This window comes from Rattus norvegicus, chromosome 1 (genome assembly GCF_036323735.1).
Source record: "Rattus norvegicus strain BN/NHsdMcwi chromosome 1, GRCr8, whole genome shotgun sequence".
NCBI lineage: Eukaryota > Metazoa > Chordata > Mammalia > Rodentia > Muridae > Rattus > Rattus norvegicus.
This window is the reverse complement of record NC_086019.1, coordinates 161651164-161677529: the sequence shown is the minus strand read 5'-3', so window position 1 is coordinate 161677529 and position 26366 is coordinate 161651164. Positions and strand designations below refer to the sequence as shown.

The window sequence follows — 26366 nt, the reverse complement described above, 5'->3', positions numbered from 1 at the left end:
TGAATTACACGTGGTTTATGAGCTTTTGGCTAAGAACATAGAGGTAAAGGGGTATATTTTTTGAGGGAGCTGTGGTTCATGTATGTGGCATGTGCCAATATGCTGTACAAACATGGAATTTTGTATTACACCATATTCTCTTTACACCTTGAGCCAACTGTTCCTTTCCCCTGAATTGGACAAATCTCTTGCCCTCTACCCTAGCCCTACCTTACGTATATATCTGTCTCCAGACCAGAAACACCAAATTCAACAGCCTTCTCAAAGGACATCATGGTATTCTCTGGCGCCAACTATGGAAGAAAGGGACATCAAGCACTGTGCCTTAGAGTCTTTCCTCCCAACATTTATTTTATGATAGAGCCTGGGAATGAAAGGGCTTTGAGAAGCAGAGCTTGGCTCCCTGAGCTCTTTCCAAAGAGACTGACTGTGATCCCCTCTATCCAGCTGAACACTGGGCACAGTAAAGAGAAGCTGACCAGGCGTTTGATGGCCTGAGTTCAAATGCGACGTGTATGGCTCTTTATTCTTATCATGCCAACAACCCCTTTCCTCTCCAGAGTTGCTGGTACTTCTGAGTTCCCTTCTCTCATCGACAGGCCCCATGCCTACCTGCATTTGTCCGTGCTCAGTGTCCTCAGACCTACCATAGGTGCGCCTCTATGTCCAAAGAGGGCAGGCTTAGGCCCTAAATTCTCCTTCTTCAGAACACAGGGGGAATAAATCCCCAGCGGCATCAAATAAAGACATAAAAGAATGATCAGGAAGGACAGTCCAGCAGTTACTTGTAAAGCTGAAAAAGTTGGAAAGAGAGACAAGTGGGTCGAAAGGAAAAGAGGGGCAGAGAGCCATCTCCAACAGCTAACTGCCTACGCACGCAGTGGCCAGGCCACGCTTTACTCTTCTATGTCTATCACACCCTCCATCAGGGGTTAGATGTGAATACACAGGACTGTTCAGACACAAGACTTTTTCAGGGCTGGGTACTGCATCCAGACCACACATTTGCTAGGCAAGTGCTCTGCCGCTGACCTACATTTCAGACGAAGACATTATTACCAAGGCAAGACTGCTGGAAGTTGAGAGTAAAAATGGAAAAAGGTACAGAAGGCGGGTGGGAGGGAGGGAAGGGAGACTTAATGAGGGAGGGGAGGGGAGGGAAGAGAAGGAAGGAAATATAAGAAACAGCGTCTCAGAAGAGGAGCTTGGCTGGCTCTGAAAGAGCCCTGGTGGCTGTGAAGATCGTCTGAACAGACCTGCTAACTTAGGGCAGAGCAGTGTAGTGGCAAAGGTACCAAGTGACAGGAGTGTGGGTATAAGCTCTATCACCCCTTACTGCAACCGAGGACACATGATGTAACTTCCCTGTGTCTCCATCTTTTATCTGTAAATTAGGTCTGTCTGGCAGCTAACACTGCTCACAGAGGTGGTTCGACACTGTTGACTCATCATAGTTGATAAATAGTTTTGTTCCTTTTCCTTTTTCTTTCTCCTCTTCCCACTGCACACCTCCACCCATGCCCAGCTCCCACACCACAATCTATCTTTAATTCCTGTTATCAGCCACTTCCCAGCACCTTCTGTTTTAGAGCTCTGAGGATTCCACCCACGCGTGTGTTGTTTAAATTACTACCTATGCTTCAGTGACTCTCAGATTGGGATCTCCATCTCTAACCTCTTAACCTTTGGAATACATTACATTTCTCCAGTATTTCGTGCTCATAATTGTCCATCATGTATCTTCTTTTAACTGAAACAGAGAAAACAGTTCATTGTTGTTCTATTTACGTTCCTGCCCTCGACATATTGTCTAAAATTTACTACAGTCACCACATACACGCGAGTGCTCGCACGCACACACACACACACATATACACACACACGCATGCGCACTCACACATACACACACATACACACACATACACACACACATACACCCACACATACACACACATACACACACATACACACACACACACACACACACACACACACACACACACACACACACACCAGCACCGACATTAAGCCAACCCTTCACTTGCCTGCACCCTCCCACGAGCCAGGAAGCAAGTGTCCTTCGCTTAACCAATAGTAAGAAGAGATCTGTGGAAAGAAGACCCTACTGCTTTCCATTTGCCGAACAGTTCAACATGCAGAGCTCACTGTCTTGTCTCCGCTGTCATCGCAAAAGAATAGAGAAGACTCCAGCTGCAGAGGTAGCCATTCTCGATTCTTTAAGTTGCTAGGTAAGACAGGGACTCACAGAGGACTTCTCTGGGTTGCCTGATATAACCAGAGCTCTCAGGACAGAGTATTAATTGAAATCGGTGAGATTTGTGTATGAACAGGCTGTCTTATGAGTAGCATTTGGGTCAAAGCAGAATTGATGTGCCCTCTGCCCTCCCCGTCGCCCCAGATAAACGGTGTGCACTAACATGAAAGCGAAAAGACATTTTTCTAAAAGGATCCTTCTCAAAAGAAGGCTGACTCAGTCCTAGAAATACAATGATAGGCCACAGGGGTTGGTAAGTGAGACCATAAAAGACATGCCTCCATAACATGCTAAAGAAATTTCTAAGAGGTACACAGGTAGCTCTAGCTGCCATTTCTGTCCCTTTAAGAGGTGTGTTCGAGTTGGGGAGATTAGGCAAGGTTCCGCCTCACGTGATGTACCTTCTGTTTCCAAGTGGGCCATGCAGATGGCTAGAGGCCAGGAAATTATAACCATCACAGTTATGAGGCTCAGGTGCACGAAGGGAGCAAAGATCTGGGGAAAAGCCAAAAGTCAGACTAGACACATCTGGACACAGTGCTGCGAGCTCTGGGGTGATGCTTACCTGCAGTGACAGCCCAGCTATCAGCCACTTGTCCTTCCAGAATTGGTTTAAAACACCAAGTAAGAAGGAGCACAGGATGATGACTAGAAAAATGAAGACCTGGGGAAAGCGAAAGGATTTTTTTTACTTCTAGACACCAGATTTGGATCAGAACTCTCCTTGTGAATTACATATGATTAATTATACTACCTTAGACCCCGTCTTTTCAATCTAATTACCTTGTGAGTCCTCAGTGTTAGATGGCTCCAATAACTCACTTTCATTGTTCCCAAGTCTTTGCTGTGTAGCGTGACTGGAAGGGATTACATAACTGTGTGGCTTGATGCCACTACCAATCTGGTATCTCTGTCCTTAAGCCATCAGTTATCTTCACCCTTAGCCATCCCCCCAATTTCAATAGCAGCCATTACAAATGTTTTCCTCCTCTTTGACTTAAAAAATAAAGAAAGAAGTGCAAAGAGGGGAAACCCTGGGACTTAGGCTTGATGCCCCAGTGTAGGGGAATGATAAGGCGGTGGGGCGGGAGTGGGTGGGTGGGTGAGCACCCTCGTGGATTCGGGGGGAGGTGCATGGAGTGGGGGGATTTCAGGGGGTAAACTGGGAGAGCGGATAACATTTGAAATGTAAATAAACAAAACAACCAATAAAAAAAAAGTGCAAGGCAAGCTCTCAAATACATAAAGTCAAAGTTACCAGCCTATCAGCAAACTAAATGCATGAACTGGTGAATTTACCTCTTGTTCAACAGCAGCCTTTACAAATATTTAAAGGCTATAGGCAATCGTAAGGTACAAATAGAATGTTTCCCCTGGGGGGATCTGGTCATGTGAAACACCACTGCTCATGGACGCCTTTCTTCACTCATCCACAATAGTCAGGCATTCTGATTTTGAGCTAAGAATATGAGGTGTGCTTTGACCTGAATCTGTAGAAATATTGCCTTACAGAAGGAGCCTGTTAGTGTACACAGCACCCTTACCTACCACTCTATTAATCACACAGCTTGAGCAAGCCCTTTTCCATCATAAAAACAAAACAAAAAACAAACAAACAAAAAAGCCCCTGCAATTCCGGGCTTATTTAAAGTGAAAACAACCAAGATATATTAAGTCTATCTCGTTAGAAAATTTCAGAGTCATCCCAGTATTGCTAGCTGACTGATACCTTAGAGTTTTTTATAAGCAAGTCACGTTACTAGCATGTTTACAAGGACTTTCGACTCATCGCTGCAGTCTGAACTAGGGCCTTCCCAGCTAAACTAGAAAGTCTAGTACTATCCCTTCTGGGTTATTCTGAAAAAGGGTAAAAATAAACTTCCAAGCCCTAAAGAGTCCCCTTGCCCAGAGGGGGACTTGTTAGTGTGAAGACCTAAACCAAAGCAGTGACCTTCCAAGGGACGGTCACACCCTCCCACACACCCCTCCATCTATCTCATCGCCACAGACTCATGACTGCAGTTAGATCCAGAAATTCTTCAGGACAAGAAGGTTTGGAAAATAACGGCAAGATTTTATCAAATTGATGGACAAAAATCCCACTGAAGATGTATAGAAATTAATTCTAAGGATGATGCCGGAGAAGAAGAAAGCATGATTTTATACACCAGTCTAACTTCACTGAGAGGAACAGGTATCAGAGATTTTCATTCTGGGATAGATTTAAACAGCATTTTGTTCTCTGAAACTGATTCGATAATCATTACATGTATCCAAAAGAGGTAGGACATAGTAAAAACGTTCACCAAAACATGTGATTTAATCGCATACTCGCATTCCCACTTTAGAAACCAACAACAATTTCTTGCTGGTTGTGTATGGAAAGGGTAAGATTCTGTGGCTAGAATTTAGCCTAGAGCATAGCCTCGTCAGTTTCTGGATGAAACTAACAGCTGTGCCTAATGGAAGTGGGATGCCGAGGAATTGGCTGAGGATTTATTGAAAGGGAATAATACGCTTCATGCGTCCAAAGCCTAAAATGGATAGTATTGGCACTAAGACCTTTTCTTTTCCTTTCAGTGTCTATTCTTCCCATGCTCATGATTTCAATCTCCATTTATTTTAATAATACTTAAGTTGCCTTTCCGAGGTGAATTTCTCATTTGAGTAAGAGGAGATTTAAGGGTGCCACGCAAAAGACTTGACATGTTCCCATTTGGAGAAACATGCGGTCACAACCAATGCCTGAGAAGGTCTATAACAAAGAAGAAGGAAGAACGTGCTACTGGAGCTGACCTCGTCAGTGGTAGGACGAAGTCAGAAGCTCCGTGCTGTAAGTACGATATTGGCCCAGAGAAGGTGGAGTGAGGTTGCCTGGTCTCTGGGGACCAGGTAGAAGTGACTGACAGAGGCCATGGTGGTATCATCATTTTAAAGGGATTCAACTGGGGAAAGGTCACTCAGATCTTAAAGGAGAAGTTTCAGGGAGAGAACGAAGGAAGCAGGCACTGACCCCAGGAAAGTGCCATCGTGGAAAGAGCCACTGCCCTCGCCACCATGACAGACAGAGGCTGAGTCAAGCCCAAATAGAGAAAGTGGAACGTTTTAGAAGTAGAAGTTCAGGAAGTTGGAGATGGGTTGCTACCGTGAGGCCCGGCTTTGCTGGCTTCAGTGAGAATGGCATTTGATGGAAAAGGAAGGCAAGAGTAAGACGTGTGCCTACGACTGGGACAGGAAGAACGAAGCCGGTGAGCATGACATGGACCTGTGGGACAGAGAAAGAATGGCACGGGCTCAGCAGGCTCCGTACTTCAGTCCCACTGCCAGAAACGCACGTATTTCAGTGAACGTGCACAAGCAGGTCTGTCCAGAGAGTGACGAAAGAGGACGAGATGCACATGTCCTAAGGACCACCGGGAGCTCCTCCCATCCCGTCTGTGGTCTCCTGTGAGGACGACTCCTTCTTACCTTGTGCGACGTATGCAGGGTTAGTTCAATCCTTTCCCAGAGCAACAGAAACCCAAACAACTGCAAAGTGAAGGAGGCGGGTGGTTATTTCCAGATCGCCAATGGCATCGCCAACGTCCTTCCCAGAGCTGCTCAGAGGTCCGTGTCATGGTGGCCCCACCTTGGCTACCCGTTACTCTCTCTTGCCAGGTTTCTTCTCACCCCTTTTAGGCTCTTCTCCCCCATGCCACTGACCCGTGGAGCTAGTTCAAATGCCGTTTTCTGCCTGCAGCTTCTATTAGCTCCCTAGGAAGAATTCATTATTCTTTCCTCTAGGATCTCACAGCCATTACCACTGATGCTTCCTGAGTTTCTGCACATTATTTTCTCTGGGATGGACTTAATGCCTGGTAGTGCTTAGATTCACTAACAAGAGAAGAGAGCTTACGAGCCAACTCTCCCAGGGGTCATTTAAAAATTCTTTCCAGAACTGGTGCTGATGTTATGATTGTCATTAACTTCGGAATATGATCAATACATTTTAAATCTAAGTCTAAATCTAGCCAGTCTTCAAGTCAATATGAACACAGAAACTGCAAACCTGAGTCCTCAGACGTTAGCATACTCAGGTACAAAGCACTTACATTTTACTGCAATAATTTTGTATATATAGTTTTATTTATTTTTACTCGGCCCTACAAAAATACCATTTTATTAATACTATTCTCAATTAAAAGCAACCTAGGCTTAGGAGAGTTTGGTCAAGTTATAGTAACCTTGACCAAAATTACTCCTCGTAACCTGTGTTCTTCACTGCAGGGAATCAAACTCAGGGCCTTGCACAGTGCACAGCATTCTCACCACTGAGCCTCACACTGAGCTCTCAGAGTAAACGCCCTAAAGATGGGGTGGGAGGTTGTGTGCAAAGCCAGGCCTCTCTCCTTTCTCACCATTGTCCAAGAGAGGTAGGCTAAAGTAGTCTGTTGAAACCAAGACTCTGCGAGGCTCTAATAGTCTCATACTGGAAGCTAACAAAGCCATTACCCACTAATTGTGTGTGAGCACGGTACAATTTAGTGGCCCAGAGTTTAGAGCATAGAATATATCTGCATCTTCCTCATGAAAAGAAAGATTCTGCCTTCACATTATAACTTCCAAAATGATTTTCCAAAAGTGGAAACCCATGTTTGCCAAGTACCATACTCTTACTTTCAAAGCCTTTCGAAATCTGTCACACATTGGGTCTCCCCATTATTCTATATTATTCTTTTCTTAACAAAATAGATACAACAGCACAGGAGGGGACAACCCATGAGGGAGCTCGAGAAACAAAGAATGAGAAGCATCACTCACCAAAAGCAAGGAAGTGTAGACAGTCAGGATCCCACCTGCACACAGCACCAAAATGGACCAAAAGAACCAGCATCCTGTCCCTAGAAAAACAACCCTGAAAAAAAGGTTTCAGTCCTTAAAATATAGGAGGGATCAGTAATAGCACGTACATTAGGGTAAAGACAGAAACAAGTTACATAACACACTAACAAATAGTAGGGACAAGAAGAGAAGCACTTGGTGGACAGAACCATGAGCACGTGGGGATTTATTTTTAATTTTAATTTTGAACTATAATCAGCCAAATATATTAATAAAGAGAGATCTTTACAAAGCTATTTATAATATATTTAAATTTATATCATCTTTAATAATCAATGTGATATAGAAATTGTGCAATAACAAAGGAAAAAGAATCACCCTCTGTCTTAGTGTTTCCATTGCTGTGAACAGACACCATGATCAGGGCAACTCCGATGAAGAATAACATTTAACTGGGGCTGGCTTACAGGTTCAGAGGCTCGGTCCATTATCATCATGACAGGAAGCATGGCAGCATCCAGGCAGGCACAGTGTTGGGGGAGCTAAGACTTCTACCTCTTGTTCCAAAGGCAGACAGGAGAAGACTTCTCACAGGCAGCTAGGAGGAGGGTCTCAAAGCCCACCCCCACAGTGACAAACTCTCCAAGAAGGCCACACCTCCTAATAGTGCCACTCCCTGGGCCGAGAGTATCCCCCCCCAAACCCCTAAATTAATTACATCAATGTGGCTAGTTCTCTCTACCTTTTAGCTTCTTGTCCAGGTATAGTACACCTTCTTCCATAACTGCTCTCACCTGTATGAGACAGCTGTGTCCTACACATGTTGCTCCTAAAATACCATTTATGGGAACTCTACTAGTGGCTTGTTGGGAGACATGATGTCTTATTTGTCTGGATTTTCTATGCCAAAGAATCTATACCTCTTATTTCAAGAAAACGCAAATGACCTTTCCCCTCAGAACCTAAAGAAATACTCCAAAGATATATATGTATATATATGTATATACATATATATATATATATATATGGATATGGCAGGTAGCTTTCATAGCAGAAGCTTTTTGGGTAAAGATGCTGTGAGGGAGGGGCACTCTGTAAGACAGCTCATGTAAGGAGGGCTTTGGGTTGTAGTTCAGTGGTAACTATGTGTCTAGTGTAAGAGAGGGCAGGGTCCAACTCAGAGGTTGGACAGAAAAAAGGACCCAATGAAGCTCTCAAAACGAATGAAATTGTGCCCAACAAAATGCAATTAATGGAACGATAAAAAAATATATATCTATACATCTAAGATCCAAGTCTGGCGAGACTCAGTGGGTAAAGGTAACTTGCCACCAAGCCTGATGACATACATGAGTTTGATCTTCAAAACCCCTGTGGTGGGAGAAGAGAACTGACTCCTGCGAGCTGTACTCTTGTTTCTACACATGCACCGTGATACACACACACACACACACACACACACACACACACACACACACACACAAATAAATACTTTTTAAAAGTTTTTAAAAATGATTTTCAGAGAAATAAACCCTTGGATTCACAGAACAAAAAAAAAAAAAAAAGCAGAACCAAACAGACCTCGAAAAGAAGATTAAATAAAAAGATCAAAGATGATCTTCATAGTGGTTTACATGAAGCCAAAGTATTACTACTCAAACAGTGATTGTGTTGATATTGACTACGCTTCCGAATAACAAGTAAAACGTAAGACTTGACATTCAATGCGACATCTTTCCTCACAATCATTTTGCTAGCCATATTATTTATTTTTATTTCTTCTCTGCCCCAGAAGCTGTCTGTAAGGTATTTGATCATTGGTGACCCATTTGACTGAACCCATACACTCTGGGCAAGCACTCTGTCTCCCTCAGCTCTGCTGTGGACGGACCAGAGGAAAGGAAGCCCTGGGGTCTTTCTCTCTCCTTCTTCTCTTCCTTCTGTCTTATGAGTTTGCTTATGTGACTGTTTATACATAACGGAACCTGAAAAGGGAAGTCTCTTGTTAGCCACCACTTCTTTAAACTGGGAGTTTGTAATACTGATGGCTGCACAGTGGGCTCGTTCTACATGGATTGGCTCAGTTTCAGCTGCTGTTAATGTTTCCTGAGCAGTTTTTTCTTCACTGGAGAGTTGCACTCTAAGGAAAATATTTGTCTTCTTTAAAAAAAAATATTGTTTATATTAATCTATTTTGTGGGCGCAGGAGGTACATGTCGCAGCATGCACGTGGCAGTCAGAATATTCCTTGTGGGAGTCAGTTCTCTCCTGACATCATGGGGGTTTAGGGGTCAGATCTCTATTGTCAGCCTTTACCTACTGAGTGAGCCATCTGCAAATTAAAGAAGCAACACAAGCTTAAAGCAGAACAAAAAACAAAGAAACCCATGCACAAGATCATAAAGTCATGGGAACCAAATAAAGGAAAAACTCTTAAAAGGCAAATTTTTCGAGAGCAGCCGAGGTTCAAAAGATCAAAGCTAGGTAGCACACTTCTCAACACAAACAAAGCAAGACAAAACAAAGGAGAGTGAGGCCGACCCAGTGCTAAGAGAAAAACTGCAAATTAGAATTCTAAGATACCCTTCAAGAATAAAGATGAGGGGTTGGGGATTTAGCTCAGTGGTAGAGCGCTTGCCTAGCAAGCTCAAGGCCCTGGGTTCCGTGCCCAGCTCCGAAAGAAAAAAGAAAAAAAAAAAGAATAAAGATGAAATATGGCCATCTTCACAAAAAATAGGAACTTCCAGAAACAGTTCCCAGCAGGTTCCTGTTAATGGAAAGCTTTATGTATGTTGTCACCAGACGACTTCTGCTGTGCTCAGCTATGGGGCTTTGATAGCCTCCAGGGGTAGGGGGAGTACAAACCTGTGAATATTAGACATTGCACAGCCTTATCCTCTGGAGATCTCAATGCCAGATATCCTAAAATCCATACACACAGAGAACAATTGGAATGGGTGTGCTGAGGAATAATTCACAACGGATCCATAATAAAATCACTTAGAAACTGATAAAAATGTATTGAACATGCTCGAAGCATGAACAGAACAAAGGAAGAAACACTTCTAAAGAGAATATAATTTTAAAAACTGCTTTGAAACACAAATGACTCAAATTAAAGCAAAGTAACTCCATCAAGAAGACTTTTTGAGTAATCGAAACTGGAATACGTAATGTTGCCATTGGTAGCTTGCTGTGAGAACCGTCTTTTACCTCTACTGTAAGCAGAACCGGCCAGAACCCCTTGAGAAAGTACTTTGGCAAGACAACAGAACTGCTTTTAAGTGTTCGTTCTCTTAATTCCAGTTGTACTAATCTAGACTGGGGACCATTAGTCAAAAAAATGAAAATTTCACTTTATCGTTATTTATCAAGACATGATTGTTGCTCATAATGCCTAGGAAAAAAAGGAAACAACCCCTGCCCCCGGCTAAATAGCCCTGATAGTGGAGACTTGTAATCCCTGCACTTAGAAAGTGGGAATGGATTCAGTGAGATGCCAGTTTGAGGCTGGCCTGAGCTACATAGCGAGGCTCTGTCCCTGTCCCACCACCCCCACCATTCAGAAAGCAAAGTTTATGCATCGTCATATCATATTCTGAAATTACATAGAGGTAATATTCAATATGAGGGCTAATAATCTATTGAACGTTTATGTTTATTTTGTGTAAAAATTCAAAGCAAAGTCATAAAAAATAGTATAAACATAATGGTATAAAATAAGCACAGGAGGGGTTGGGGATTTAGCTCAGTGGTAGAGCGCTTGTCTAGCAAGCGCAAGGCCCTGGGTTCGGTCCCCAGCTCCAAAAAAAAAAAAAAAAAAGAACAAAAAAAAATAAAAAATAAAAATAAGCACAGGAAAAAGCTAGGCTGCGATTGTCACTTGAAAATGTATTTTCCCAATTTTCTGCGTTTAAAAAGTTATTACAGAGTTGGGGATTTACCTCAGTAGAGCGCTTGTCTAGCAAGCGCAAGGCCCTGGATTCGGTCCCCAGCTCCGAAAAAAAAAAAAAGTTAATACAGTCTATTTGTTGTGCGTGTGCTCTCGTGTGTGAAGGTCAAAGGACAGCTTGCAGGAGTCAGTTCTCCCCTCCTACCGTATGGGTCCTGGGGGTTGGCTCTCTGGGAGGTCAGCTGAGCATCTCTCCAGCCCTAATTTTCTGCATTTTTTACGTTAAAAATAGCCAACTAGATTTAACTGTTTATTATTTTATATATGTGAGTACAGTGTTGCTGTCTTTACACACACCAGAAGAGGGCATCAGATCTCATTACAGATGGTTGTGAGTCACCATGTGGTTGCTGGGAATTGAACTCAGGACCTCTGGAAGAGTAGTCAGTGCTCTTAACCACTGAGCTATCTCTCCAGCCCCTAGATTTAACTTTTATAAAGAGAAAAATAAATTGCATTTCACTAAGAAAAAAGGAGGCCTCGCCTTCTCCCACAAACACCAAATAACGGGTTAGGTTTACAAAATGATAGGTGCATCGGGCAAGAAAGCTGGGGTCCGGAGTAGCCTAGCCATGAAGGGGAGCTGAGAAGGGATATGTGACTTGTGTTCGGAGTTCCAAGGGACCCCTATAGACAAAAGAGGGAAGCAAAGGCTGTAGGAAAAGCAGAGAATGCAGGGCTGAGGGACATTCGTGACAAGCAAGACGTATGGACATGAGCAATCAGACGCCGGAGGGAGGAGGACAGGATCCCGTCCGAGGCTGGGGTTGCTGGTAGCACAGAGGAAGCTGAGAACACCATTTGGCATTCAGCGCGCTGGGCAAGCACGGGTGGAGGAGCTGCAAATTAGGGTGCCGAGCATCTGACTACTGACCCTAGAGCCACACCTCTTACCCACAAGCTGTGCGAAACCCACTTCTGTCTGCCCTTCCTACTAAACCACTGGATCTTTTCAACGTGGGAAAGACAAGCCGCTCTCCTGTGAAGGAGTCCATTCGCCAATAAAAATACAGAAAACGGCACTCACCAGTCAAAGCTGTTGTATTCATTGGAGGTTTCTACCCAGACGAACAGAAAAAGCACAGACAAGATGAATGCAGTTACCAGGCACAAAAAGAAAAATTGCTCTTTCTGGAAAGAGAAAGAAGTGTAGCTTAGCTCCATTTGCTCATGTTACCTCGATAACTCTTGTAAACATTTGCCAAAGGTCAGTACTGCTTTTGTGTTGGACATAACCCTCCCTAGGCAAGAATAATCCGAGGTTTTACAAGGAGTAGGAACCAAAAGTAAGACAGCAAGCACAGGGAGAATGGGTCCCCTGCTGGGCTGCAGAGAGAGGCCCGTGGGTACTGAGGCAGCAAACACTGCCTAGAGTGTAGACACAGCTGACTCCATCTTGACATAGTCCTCCACAGAACCTCAGTATACCTTAAAAATGCACGTTATCAAAGGTCTCTGCCTTGCTCAAACCCTCCCAGGACTCCCTATGCTGTTATACGGTCACCAGCCAAACAGTCTTCCACAGCCCGCATGGTTGTATAGGATCAGTACTTGCCCATCCCCTACCTCAGCTCTTCTCCACGGACTCCATTCCCAGAGACCAGCCACACTAGCTGCTTTGTTTCTATAACGCATCAAACTTCATCCTTCCTCAGGAGGAGCAAGATACTCGGCAGTTCTGCCTGGGGTGCGTTTGTCCTAACACAAGGCTGGCTTCGTCTCTCCATCTGGAGATGGATCAAAGGGCTTCCCTTGAGTTCGCTAACCACTCCCCTTCCCATTTTCTAATACTTTTTTCTATTTCATCTTCAAAGATCTTACTATTTGAGAGCATTTCTCATCTATTATTTATTGCATAACTTAGCCCACTAGAATGTAAGCTGCTGAAAGGCCGGAAAAGTCTCTTGGCTAGTATGGCATATCTGATATACTTAATAATATTCTGCTAGATAAACCTGTCTCTCTTCTTCTAATCACATAACTATTCTGGCTTGAAAATTTTCAAGAGTTCCTCTCTGTATATAGGTTAAAGCTTGAATTTTTTTTAGCCTAATGTAAAGATTTTAGAATTTCATATGAATTTTCTTTTCTGATCCTAATTATTATTTATTCCTTTAAATGTCCCTAAATTCAGCACTGGAAATCTAATTCTCCTTAGACACACTACTGTGCTTTTTGATCTGCAGATTTTTGGTTAGTTCTCCCTGCCCTCCACCCCAAACTCAGAATAATCTTCTATATATTTTTTTCTACGTGTAGCTTCCCAAAGCCAGTAACCCTGAGAGCACCACAGTGATAATAACCATCGAGTAGTAACAGTACAGCAAACCCAATTCAAAGGATATTCTAATGATACCTCTCCTACTCTCATAGCAACTCCGTGGTAGGCTTTGCTGTTAATTTCTCCCTAATTTGGTTTCTGAAGCACAGAGATGTTAATCTCTTAATTACCATCACTAATTTAGGGATGGTCAGAAACAGAGCCGTAAGTTGAATCTGGTGGTCTTTTCCTCTAAGTTATATTCCATCTGGAGAAAAACGGGACTTGAAAATCATCTAGGGACTTTACTTAATCCCCAGCTACAGAGAGAGTGGGGTATGTCTCATAACCAGTTCAAGTGACAATTACAACTAGAACCATGCACACTCCGAGGCTCCGAGCCAGTGTTTCTACCATTGTACTAGACTGCCACAAGGGCTGCTGTTTTCAACGCCGCCTCCCTTTATTCCTTGCTCTGTATCCTTTGTAGATCTCAGGTGATCGTATTCTTCCTTCCCGAGCAACTGTCTGTCAGATCCACCCATCTTTCTCCATGGCTGCCTTCACTAATCCACACCACCCACCTCCCCTTTGGCACACTGCCACTGTCTCCCTTTGAAAGCAGAGGCCTTCCTACAACCTTCTGACACAGCCTCCATACATACAAATAACCATTCCAAGTCATGGCTCAGGCCGTGTCCTCAGATTAAAATGTTGCAACTCTCTGGTGGTGGAGATCAAACCCAGGGCTCCATATCCACTACATACATGCTTGTCATTGAGTCACATCCCAGCCTCTTTAGGTATTCTTTATTTCCTATATGACCGGGGTAAGTTCTCAAAATTACACAATATCTGACCTGTTCACCTCTACAACTTCATTTGCCAGCACTTCTCTATTCATTTCTGCTCCACCTAAACCTACTAATCACATACTCCCTATGTGCTTAGACCCCCTATGTGCTTAGACCCCCTATGTGCTTAGACTCCCTATGTGCTTAGACTCCCTATGTGCTTAGATTCCCTATGTGCTTAGACTCCCTATGTGCTTAGATTCCCTATGTGCTTAGACTCCTCTGAGATAACTTCTCACACCATATTCAATTCTGAATCCCCTTTCACCTTCTAAATAGTACCCTGTGACCTCTCCCTTAATACATGCCTGTGTGTGATGCATACACTTGTTGCAATGCTAGAATGTGGATGTATTTTCCTTTTCCCACAGCAGAACACAAGTTCTTTGTAAATAGACCATGCCTGAAGCACATTTATAACTAGAATAGAAGCCAAGCATCTGGGCATGAAAAATATAAGGAAGAGAAGAGCATTCTTCATCACTCCAGGGAAGGCCCCCATCTCCTATGCTTTCCTTTAACTACTCAAAGCAGACATAAGAAATGAGAGACCTAGGACTGGAGGCATAGCTCAGTGGTAACGTACTTGCCTAGCCTGTGCAAGGCCTTTAGACTCACAACCATCAAAATCCCAAAGATAGACAACTAGGCAGGTGAAGACATACATAGTTATAAAGTGCAATAACAAGGAAGAAGAGATCAAATTATTGAGAACAGTAGCCTTTAGTTGGACGATGCTTACAGTCATGTGAAGGTGCATGATTTGTCCCCCTTGTCACCTACATGTGCTCATCACTCGGTCTAATACACCACAGAGATCACAGAGGGCCCAGTACATGCTGCTTAGAGAGACAGAGAGGCTTCCTTAGGCTACGCTTCATGCTACCACTCAGTTTCACAGAGTTCTGTTAGTGAAAATCAAGCGCTTGCTTGGCCAGGAGCAAACCTTGTTTTCTACTGATTAGGTTTCCTATCTGCTCTCCCCCATCACCCCCCTCCCTGAACATAATTTTTCCCCTTGAAAACTGACAAAGAACAGAAAATTAAAGGTTGAGGGAGCTGCTGAGATGACTTAGAGGTTAAGGGTGTCTAATGACCTGAGTTCAATCCCTCGAACCTGCATGGTGAAGGGACAAAATCAACTCCTATAGTTGTCTTCTGATCACTACAAATGTGTTCCCTCAATAAATAAATGTAAAAAAATTAATAAAGACTCAGACAAGGACTGCTATTGATAAAATTTTTAAAATGAAAATGAAAGATATGGGCATTCTTGTAATCTCCTGTGAACATCTAGTGGCATCCAAGTCTTCTTCAAAATTCAATGAATAAATGTAAAAGTGAATGAGAGAATGGATGAGTAAATGAATTATATAAAAGAGACATCAAGAAAAAGGAAGGAAATAAAATTGAGGGGCTAGCCAGGTGGTCAGCAGCACAGCTCTTACCTGGCACACAAAACCATAGATCTGATCTCCAGAAAACAAAAGAAGCAATAAAGAAAAGAGAGGAAAGGGAAAAAGAAGGGAGGAAAAGAAGACCTCAAGTCCATTCTACTCTGGCTCTAGGCATTCACAATATTTTGATGGGAAAACTGGAGCTTATTGTACCCAGCCTTGGGACTTCCAATGAGTTCTGCAGTGGTTAGGGACCCACCCACACCCACACCTAAGTAAGTGTAGTCTAGCTTCTTTCCATCTCTGTACCCGGGAGCAGCAACAGGATCCAAGTTCTGGCTTTTCCCACTCTCCATATTGCCACTGGCAACTGTAGCAGCCAGTCAGGAGGGTGATGTAGCATTTGTAGTTGAAGAACTGCTCTATCCATAGACTGACATTCTCAATTGTGTTTCTTGACTTGCCAGTAGACTCAGCTTGGGTCTCTTCCATGATTCACCCTTTTGCTGGAAGGACAAATAAAATAATCAGAACCTAAGGTAGCTCCTGTTCATTTCCTCTAGCCTGCCATCCATGGACAATTCTACCAACGATAGATAGGTAAGAACGCACATTTACAACCAAGGACGAAATGTGGGATTCACAGCAGAGGAATTAAAGCTTCCTCCAAGCTGCCCAACTCACTCACTCACTCACTCACTCACTCACTCACCGAATACCGTTTGTAGGCACTGCACCACGCCAGGTAGAGTTCTCTCACTTCTGAAGTGAGACCACAACTCTACCCTAGTCAACCAAAAGGTGCTAAAAGCACCAATCACACAGTATCTAACTGCAATGTTCTCTCAGGATGTTCAATGCATGGGTGACATATGAAAAATGCCATCTTCCTAATGTGCGAAACCCAACCTCCTGTCCCTTTCCCTTCTTACTCTCTGCCATAGCTGGAGTTACTGTGATTAAAAAAAAAAAAAAAACAAAAACAAAAAAACACCATGGCCAAAAGCAACATGGAGAGGAAAGGACTCAGTTAGCTCACACTTCCGTAGAATAGTCCATCACCAAAAGCAGTGAAGACTGGAATGCAACGGACAGGAACCTGGAGGCAGGAGCTGATGCAGAGGCCATGGAGGGGTGCTCCTTACTGGCTTGTGTCTCATACCTTGCTCAGACTTCTTTCTTATAGAACCCGGGAACACCAGCCAACACTGGGTACTCTCCATCAATCACTAAGAAAATGCCCGACAGTATTGCCTATAGCAGGATCTATAGAGGTATTTTCTTAGTTGAGGTTCCCTTTTGTGACTTTAGCTTGGTGAGGTTGACATAAGCCTATCCAGTATACTCTCCATGCGGGATGGTCACAGTCAGCTTTAACTGTGCACCGTAGAATATTCAAACACAGTAACAGTTGAAAAGATAAAGTTTTGTTTCGTCTTGTTTTGTTTTTGAGACAGTGTTTCTCTGTGTAACCCTGGCTGTCTCTAAATCAAGCTCTCCTTTAACTCAGAGATCCACTTTCCTCTGTTGGTTATCTGCGCAGCTGAAAAAAAAATACACATTTCCTTTCCTTTTTGTCGACATCTAGAGATCATACAATGAGAATTCAGTGTAATCGCATGGTGCTGCGCACCTGTAACCAGCATCTACTCAGGCTGAGGAGGAAGGGGACTTTGAGGTTGATGCGGACTGAGTAACTGGGGCCTGTCTTTACCATGGATCTGAAGGGAAGGAGAGAGAGGGGGAGGGGCATGTGGCTTCCCAATGGCATTAAGAACTCAGTTGTCTTCCCCTTTGCTGTTCACCTTTCTCATCCAAGTTACGGCTAGCAGAAAATAGGAGAACAAAGGAGAGGACTCTGCCTTACTTTAAGGACGTTTACAGAAGCTAACCATGGCATTTCACTCACAGACATTTTCTTATTGGTAAGAAAAAGGGGGACAGGCAAGTGGTAAGTGAACAGATACTCAATTTTGTCAGTGTATCATGAGATGATCTTGGGTTGGTAACATGGCTCACCATGTTCTGCAATGTTCTCTTGAAATAACCCAAGATGTTAAATGCATGGGTTACATATGAAAAATGCCATCCTCTACCAAGCCTTAAAACCTGAGTTCAATCCCCCGGTAGCCACGTGGTGGGAGGAAAGGCCAACTCCCATATGTTTTCATGTGACCTGCCACTTTTGTGCTGTAGAACATGTATACACACACAATCCAAACAAAATGAAAGAAAAAAGCTTAAAGAATGTTATTTTCATACCAAGGGACTTTCAAAGAACCTATAAATTCAGCCAGTGTGTGAGTGTGTGTGTGTGTGTGTGTGTGTGTGTGTGTGACAGAGAGAGAGAGAGAGAGAGAGAGAGAGAGAGAGAGAGAGAGAAGTATTTAAAAACAAACAAGAAAACTCATGAAGAAGAAAACAAAAATAAGTGGTAATGATAGAAATAATTATAAAGCCATAAAGGAGCAAATGCTACAGTCTTTACTACTAGAGACTTTCAGCCATGCTCCATTTTGTTTCTTATGAACATCATCTGCGTCTTCACTGAAGAATCTCCGTCTACTGGGGCTGGCAATGTGTCTCAGCAATTAAGACTGCTGCTGTAGGGGGCTGGGGATTTAGCTCAGTGGTAGAGCGCTTACCTAGGAAGCACAAGGCCCTGGGTTCGGTCCCTAGCTCCGAAAAAAAGAACCAAAAAAAAAAAAAAAAAAAAAAAAAGACTGCTGCTGCTATTCCAGATCGAAGTTCAGTTCCCAGAACCCACACGGGTGCTCACGACCATCCATAACTACATCTTCAGGAGGTCTGACATCCTCTTCTCAGGAAATTCATGCACACACACACACACACACACACACACAAATAAAATTTAAAATATAGAAGAAAACAGACAGACAAAGTCCCTAGTCTCAACTCCTACTTTGACCAAAATGGAATAGCAAAAATTGTGGGACACTTATGGACACTTGATCCTTGACGAAGAAGCCAAAAGTATACAATGAAAAAAGAAAGCATCTTTGATAAATGGTGCTGGTCTAACTGGATGTCTGTATTATAAAAATGGAAAAACATCCATATTTGTCACCTTATACAAAGTTCAAGTCCAAGCTGATCAAGTACCTCAACATAAAACCAGAGACACTGGTTCTAATAGAAGAAAAAGTGGAAAAGAGTCTTGAACTCATTGACACAGGGGAAATTTCCTAAACAGAAGTCCAATGGCTCATGCTCTAAGATCAAAAATTGATAAATGGGACCTCATGAAACTGGAAAGTTTCTATAAGGCAAAGGACATAGTCAATAGGACAAACCGGCAACCTACAGATTGGGGAAAAAACTTCACTAACCCCACATCTGAGGGCTAATATCCAAAATATATAAAGAACTCAAGAAACTAACCTCAAAAAAAACCAAACCCATTCAAAAAATGGAATATAGAGCTAAACAGACAATCCAGAACAGAAGAATCACAAATGTTCGAAGTCCTGAGTCATCAGGGAAATGAAATCAAAACAACCCTGAGATTCTACCTCACACCAATCAGAATGGCTAAGATCAAAAACTCAGGAGACAGCAGATACTGGGGAGGATGTGGAGAAAGAGGAACTCTCCTCCTTTGCTGGTGGGACTGAAAACTGGCACAACCACTGTGGAAATCAATCTGGAGGTTCCTCAGAAAATTGGAAATAGATCTACCTGAAGAGCCAGCTATACCTCTCATTCTTTGGCAAATACAAAAAGAAGCCCTGCCATGCCACAGAGCCACATGCTCCACTGTGTTCATAGCAGCCTTATCTGTGATAGCCAGAATCTGGAAACAACCCAGATGTCCCACAACAGAAAAATGGATACAGAAAATGTGGTTCATTTACATAATGGAATACTACTCAGCTATTAAGAACGAGGAACTCATGAGTTTTGCAGGTCAGAGAAACTCATAGAAAATATCATCCTGAGTGAGGTAACTCAGACCCAAAAGAACATACATGGTATGTACTCACTAATAAGTGGATATTAGCCAAAAAAAAGGTACAGAATACCCAGGATACAGTCCACAGAAATCAAGAAGGTTGACAAGCAGAAGGGCCCAAGTGAGGATGCCTCAATCCCACCTGGGAGGGAGAAAAAAATCACAGGAGGCAGAGGGAAGGAGGGTCCTAGGTGGGAGAGGTGAGTGTGAGGGGGAAAAGGGAGAACATTATCAGGTATGGGGGAGTGGGGAGACAGAAGAAAAGCCCTAAAGACCAGCAGGATGAATGGGAATATGCAACCTCAGGGTGTGGGAGATGGGGGGAACCCTCTAGAAAGTTCCAGAGATCTGGGAGGTGAGAGAGTCTCAGGACTTAAAAGGAGAGACCTTAGATGAAATGCCTAACAGTGGGGAGAAGGAACTTGTAGAGTCCACCTCCTGTAGAAAGACTGGGCATCAAGTGGAGGGATGAGGTTGCCATCCCGCAGTCAAAGACTCTGACCCAGAATTGTTACTGTCTAAAAGAGCTGCAGGGACAAAAATGGAGAAGAGACTGAGGGAAAGGAGATCTAGTGACAGGCCCAAATTGAGATCCATCTCAAGGAAGGCTCTGAGTCCTGACACTATTATTGATGCTATGATGTGCTTACAGACAGGAGCCTAGCATGGCAGTCCTATGAGAGGTCAAATAAGCAGCTGACTGAGACAGAAGCAGATACTTACACCCAAACATTGGACTGAAGATGGGGACCCCTATGGTTGAATTAGGCTGGAAGAAGCTGAGGAGGGTGACCCCATAGAAAGATGAGCAGTCTCAACTAACCTGGACCCCTGAGATCTCTCAGACACTGAGCCACCAACCGGGCAGCATACACCAGCTGATATGAGGCCCCTGACACATATACAGCAGAGGTCTGCCTGGTCTGGCCTCAGTGAGAAAAGATGTGCCTAGCCCTTGTGAGACTAGAGGCTCCAGGGAGTGGGGAGCCCTGGCAGGTAGAGGCAGGGACATCCTCTTGGAGATAGAGGGAGGGAACTGGGGGGGGGGGTACCTGGAGGAAGGGGATGGTTGAAGTGTTAAGAAAAAAAGTAATTGAAAAAGGATCCCCAAGAGAGGAAAAATGAATAAGTAAGCATTATTAATGACTATTTTATAATATCTATAGAATATGAGGTCAAAGATCCAATAAAGAGAATATAGGTAGAGGCGGGAAGCCTCCACAAATTAAGCAAGCATAAAGAATTAGGGAGGGGCTGGAGAGATGGCTCAGTGGTTAAGAGCACTGACTGCTCTTCCAGAGGTCCTGAGTTCAATTCCCAGCAACCACATGGTGGCTCACCTATAAAAAAAAGAATTAGGGAGAAGCAAGTATTAAGCTCCTGAATCTACAGTTGAATACTGAAAGACTATGCATGGTTAAAAGCACCCAACCAACCACCTGATCCTAGACGAGTGAGCGAGTAAGCCCCAAAGCCCAACCAAAGAAATAAGGAAAAACAAAACCAGTGCAACTCCTCCAAAACTGAACAATTCACAGATTAGTGGCTTCCAATAAGATTGGATAAGATGAATGCTAGATAACTCAAAAGAATGACTGTAAGCATATTCAAAGAAACCAAAGAAGACACAAATTTCTGGATGAATTCCTAGAGAATGTGAACAAGTGAGTGAAATAAGAAATGTAATATAGGATATCGTCTTAGTCAGGGTTTTACTGCCGTGAACAGACACCATGACCAAGGCAACTCTTATAAGGACAGCATTTAATTGGGGCTGGCTTACAGGTTTAGACGTTCAGTCCAGTATCATAAAGGTGGGAGCATGGCTGCATCCAGGCAGGCCTGGTACAAGAGGAGCCGAGAGTTCCACATCTTCATCTGAGGGTTGCTAACACAATACTGGCTTCCAGGAAACTAGGACAAAGCCCACACCCACAGTGACCCACCTACTCCAACAGGGCCACACCTACTCTAATAGGACCACACCTTTTCATATTGCCAGTCCCTGGGCTGAGCATATACAAACCATCTCAGATATGAAGGTGGAATCCAACAAAGATATAGAAATATTGAAGAAAGTCAAACTGAGAGAATGGAAATAAGAAACTCAATATTTGAATAGAAGTGCCATACGGGTCTGAGGAGATGACTTGGTGAGGGAGAGCAGCTGCTCTGCAAGCATGACTTGAGGAGCTGAGCTTGAGTCCTATGTAAAAAGCTGGGCATGGCTATGTGTGCTTCTAACTACAGCATTGATGGATCCTACCAAAAATTAAATAAACCAAAAAGTGAGGTCAGATTCAGTGAGAGATCCATCTTAAAGCAGTAAATTAGAAAATAGAGAAGATATCTGGTGTTTTGCTCTGATCTCTGTGTGTGCACAGATGCACACCCTACATTCATATGCATGCAATGCACATACACTCCATGGAGAAACCTCACCAAGGTGAGGAAAGGTGAAGGGGAAAGCAGAATATCAGAACTTGAAGACAATGAGAGCAATTGGTCAAAGATAATTTAAAAAAAAAAGCAAACCTACAAACAGAACATTCAATATATATGGAACACTATGAAAAGACCAAAGCTATGATTCATGGACATAGAAGAAGGAAACCTTCATGCTAAAAGCAGAGGAAGAATTCTCATCAAAATTGCAGCAGAAAATATCCCAAATCTAAGAGAAAAGACGCCCATCTGGGTACAAGAATTAGCGACACCAAACAGACAAGACCAGAGAAGAACCTCTTCACATCATAGTTATAATAATAAATAGAACAAAGATAGCAGATTGTAAGCTGCAACAGACACCAAACTACATATAAAAGTGTACTCATCACAATAACAGCAAACTTATCAACAATGACTTCCCAAGTTAGGAGGGCTTGGAAGGATGTATTTCAAGTTCTAAACAACAACTGCCAATTCAGACCTCTATACCCAGCCACACTGTAATATCTGAAAGGGGGGAAAATTCCATGATAAAAAATAGGCTAAGGTAATTCATAACCATTAAGCCATCTACAAAAGATATTTGATGGAATCCTTCAAAGAAAAGGTAAAGCACACCCACAAGGATACAGGAAATAACATTAGTACAGTTAGACAAGTGAGGAACAGGAAAAACATCAAACACTACAAGATCAATGACATAACAGAGATTAACATACACATTTCAACAGTAACTCTTGAATGTTAATGGTCTCAATTTCTCACTCAAAAGATAGACTAACAAGTTGGATTTACAAACAGGATCCATCTATTTGTTGGTTGTAAGGAACACGCCTCACCATCAAAGGCAGATAAAACCTTGGGGAAAGAATGGAACCACACGCTCTTAGGAAACAGGCAACTGCCACTATCCTAATATTTGACAAAACAGATTTCAAACCAAGACTAATCATCAGAAATTAGTCTTCACTTCATAATTATTAGGAGAACAGTCCATTAAGAGAGCACTACAATTCTAAACAGTCCCCAATCATAGCTACACTCAATCTTAGAAAATAAATATTACTAGATTTAAAGACATTAATCTCAAGCACAGTAATAGAGGGTGATGTTAATAGACTATCCTCACCGATGGAGGTAATGTTGACAAAAAGAAGTATAGAAACATCTGCGTGTTCAATAAAATCAATAAAATGGGCCTAACTTTCCACCTAAACTGCAGAGCATCCCATTCAAACATGCTCTTCTCAGCAGCCCACGGGATATTCTCCAAACTAGATAACAGATACAAGTCAAAACACAACAACTATAAGGAAATTGAGACAATTTCTTATAGCCTACGTAATAAAGAATTTTGTGGAACAAAACTAGAGATCAATAAAAAGAGAAACTTCATAGAGACTGACAAACATACTATTGAGTAATAAATCGGTCATTGAAAAAAATCAAGATAGAAAATGTAAAAGTCCTAGAATTGTATGAAGACAAAAGCACAACATACCAAAACCTGGGTCACAATGCAAGCAGTCCTAAAAGGGAAGTTTGCAGTGAAAGGTGCCTAATTAAAAGTCCAGAGATCTCCAGTAAGTAATGGCCGCACCATAGGTAGGGCCTGAACAAACAAAAACAAGTCAAACTCAAAGTTAATAGATGGAAAGATGTAATTATGATCAGGTAGAAATTAATAAAAAGGAAAAATTAAATACACAAAATTAATAAAAGAATGAGTTGTTCTTAAAGCAAGACTGACAAACCCTTAGCCAAACTAAAAGGAAAACTCCATTTAGTACAATTAAGATAAAACTGGAGACTTCATAACAGATATCAAAATAATTCAGAAAATCATTATGTAGATATCTTTAAAACTTATAGTCCAGGTTCGAGAGATGGCTCAGCAGTTAAGAGCATTGACTACTCTTCCAGAGGTCCTGAGTTCAATTCCCAGCAACCACATGGTGGCTCACAACCATCTGTAATGGGATCCAATTCCTTCTTCTGGTGTGTCTGAAGATAGATAGCAACAGTATATATATATATATATATATATATGTGTGTGTGTGTGTGTGTGTGTGTGTGTAATCTTTAAGGAAAAGAAAAAGAAAAAAGAAAAAACTTACAGTCCATTAAATGTGAAAATCTAGAAGAAACAAATCAATTTCCCAACATATATGACGTACCAAAATTAAACCACAATATAAACAATTTAAGTCTCTATAAAAAGCAACAAAATTAAAGAAGCAATAAAAAGAAATTCTCCCAATGGAAAAAAATTCCATACCCAGATGGATTCATTGCTGAAATCTACCAGGCCTATAAGGAAGAACTAACACCAGCGACTTGCAGACTATTCACAAAAGATAACAAAAGGATCCCTTCCTAACTGATTTTCAAGTATACAATATGAAAAGAAAATTATTGGGGTTGGGGATTTAGCTCACTGGTAGAGTGCTTGCCTTGCAAGCACAAGGCCCTGGGTTCAGTCCTCAGCTCCAGAAAAAAAAAGAAAAGAAAACAAAGAAAAGAAAATTTTTGATCAATCTCCCTCATGATGAAAAATGAAAAGAAAATCTTAACAAATTACCTACAACCTGACTTTCAAGAATACATCAGATATCTCATTAACTATGATGAACTATGGCTTCATTACAGGATGGAGTAATAATAGTTCAGCTTGCACAAATCAGCACACAAATGGACCCAAGAACTGAAATCACATGATCATCACTAGAGATGAAGAAATGGCCTTTGACAAAGCCTAATGTTCCTTCATGACAAAAATCTCAGAGAGTCTATGAACAAGGGGAATGCATCTCAGCATAGGAAAGGCTTTATATAACAAACCCACAGCCCACATAATAGAAAACCGAGGGACACCTCAGAGCATTTCCACCCAGATCAGGAATAAAACTAGAAAGAACAAAAAGGATACCAGTAGGGAAAAGTTACAATATCCTTATTTTCAGATGATGATTTTATACACAGAGACTATCAGGACTCTGCTTAAAAACTCTTAAAGATGATAAACACTTTCAACGAAGTGGTGGGATACAAACTTAAATAAAAAGCTGTATCCTTCCTACAAAACATTCTGAGGAAAGGAAACAGCTCTATTCCTAACGCCCTAGAAAATGCCTTAGAATGAACTAACTAACCAAGGAAGTGAAAGACCGCAACAATGAAAGCTTTAAACCCTAAACAAGGAACTGGAGGAGGACACTAGAAGACGGAAAGACTTCCCATGTTCATAGATTGGGACAATTAATGTGAAAAATCGTCGTTCTTCCATAAGCAACCTGCATATTCAGTGACACCCTTCCCTCAAATGTCCACCACCATTATTCACAGAGACTGAGACAACAATCTTAAGATTCATATGCAAGCACAAATGACCCCAGATAGAAAAAACAATCTTGAGGAAAAAGACTACTTCTGTTTTGTCTTACTGTTCTAGTCAAGAACTCTGCTGAGTAAAAGTGGAGAGAGTGGAGACCCTTGTCTCAGGGTAATCTGTCTGATTTCAAGTTATACTACAGGCCAGCCATTGTAATTAAAAACAGCACAGCACTAACACAAAGACAGTCAGATTGATCGATGGCTAGAACGGAGGGTCCAGAGGGAAGCCCGCACAGCTAGTTTTTGACAAAGATGCTAGAAGTGTGCATTGGAAGAAAAGAGTCTTTTCAACAAATTGTGATGGGAAAACTGGATATCTACCTGTACAAGGATGGAGCTAAGCAATTTTCTCTCACTCTGCAGAAAAATAACTCAAAATAGATCAAAGCCTTTAATGTAAGACCCCAAAACCCTGAAACTTCTAAGAGGGAGAAGCAGGAAAACCACGTCAAGATATAGACATAGGTAAGGCTTTCTGAATGGAACTAGTACTAAGGAAATAAGGCCAACAACCAACAAATGAGACATCAAGAAATTAAATAGTTCTGTACAGGAAAAGAAATAGTTAACTGAATGAAGAGACGGCCTATAGAATGGGACAAAATCCTTGCCTGCTCTGATTAGCAAAGAAACCATACTTGGAATTTACAAAAAAAAAAAAAAAAAGGAAAATAAAAAAACAAGGAAACATCCTAATTTAAAGATGGGGGAGGGGCTTTGTAACTAACTAGAGTTCTCAAAAGATGTTCAAAGGCCCAATAATTATTTTTAAAAATGCTCCATATCTTTATCCACCAAGGAAATGCAAATAGGAAGTCTTTTGAAATTCCATCTCACTCTGGTTATAATGGCTATGATCAAGAAATCAAATGGCAGCAATGTTCTTGAAGATGTTGAGAAAGGGGAGCTTTATTCATTGTTTGGCAGAGTACAGACTGCTGCAGTCACTATGGGAATCAGTTAGCACTTTCTTAAAAACATAAAAAGGAACTT

At 42.2% G+C, this 26366-nt stretch overlaps 1 protein-coding gene across 10 annotated transcripts in view; it reads right to left on the bottom strand.

The window, feature by feature from the left end:
- Gdpd4 (glycerophosphodiester phosphodiesterase domain containing 4) overlaps window positions 1-26366 on the bottom strand; it is a 108892-nt gene that overhangs the window by 76093 nt on the left and 6433 nt on the right. For 7 of the 10 annotated variants that reach the window (XR_005499322.2, XM_006229796.5, XM_039101084.2 and 4 more), the window contains exons 2-10: window positions 15869-16065; window positions 12076-12179; window positions 7076-7169; window positions 5744-5803; window positions 2841-2939; window positions 2677-2770; window positions 1676-1750; window positions 648-793; window positions 211-293 (exon numbers count right to left, since the gene is read on the bottom strand). Coding sequence is in view for 8 of the 10 variants with exons in the window: in XM_006229796.5 (XP_006229858.1) it covers window positions 211-293; window positions 648-793; window positions 1676-1750; window positions 2677-2770; window positions 2841-2939; window positions 5744-5803; window positions 7076-7169; window positions 12076-12179; window positions 15869-16051 (938 nt within the window). In the remaining 2 variants the exon portion in view is untranslated. The other 3 variants (XM_039101081.2, XM_063280971.1, XM_039101086.2) reach the window with 2 other exon arrangements.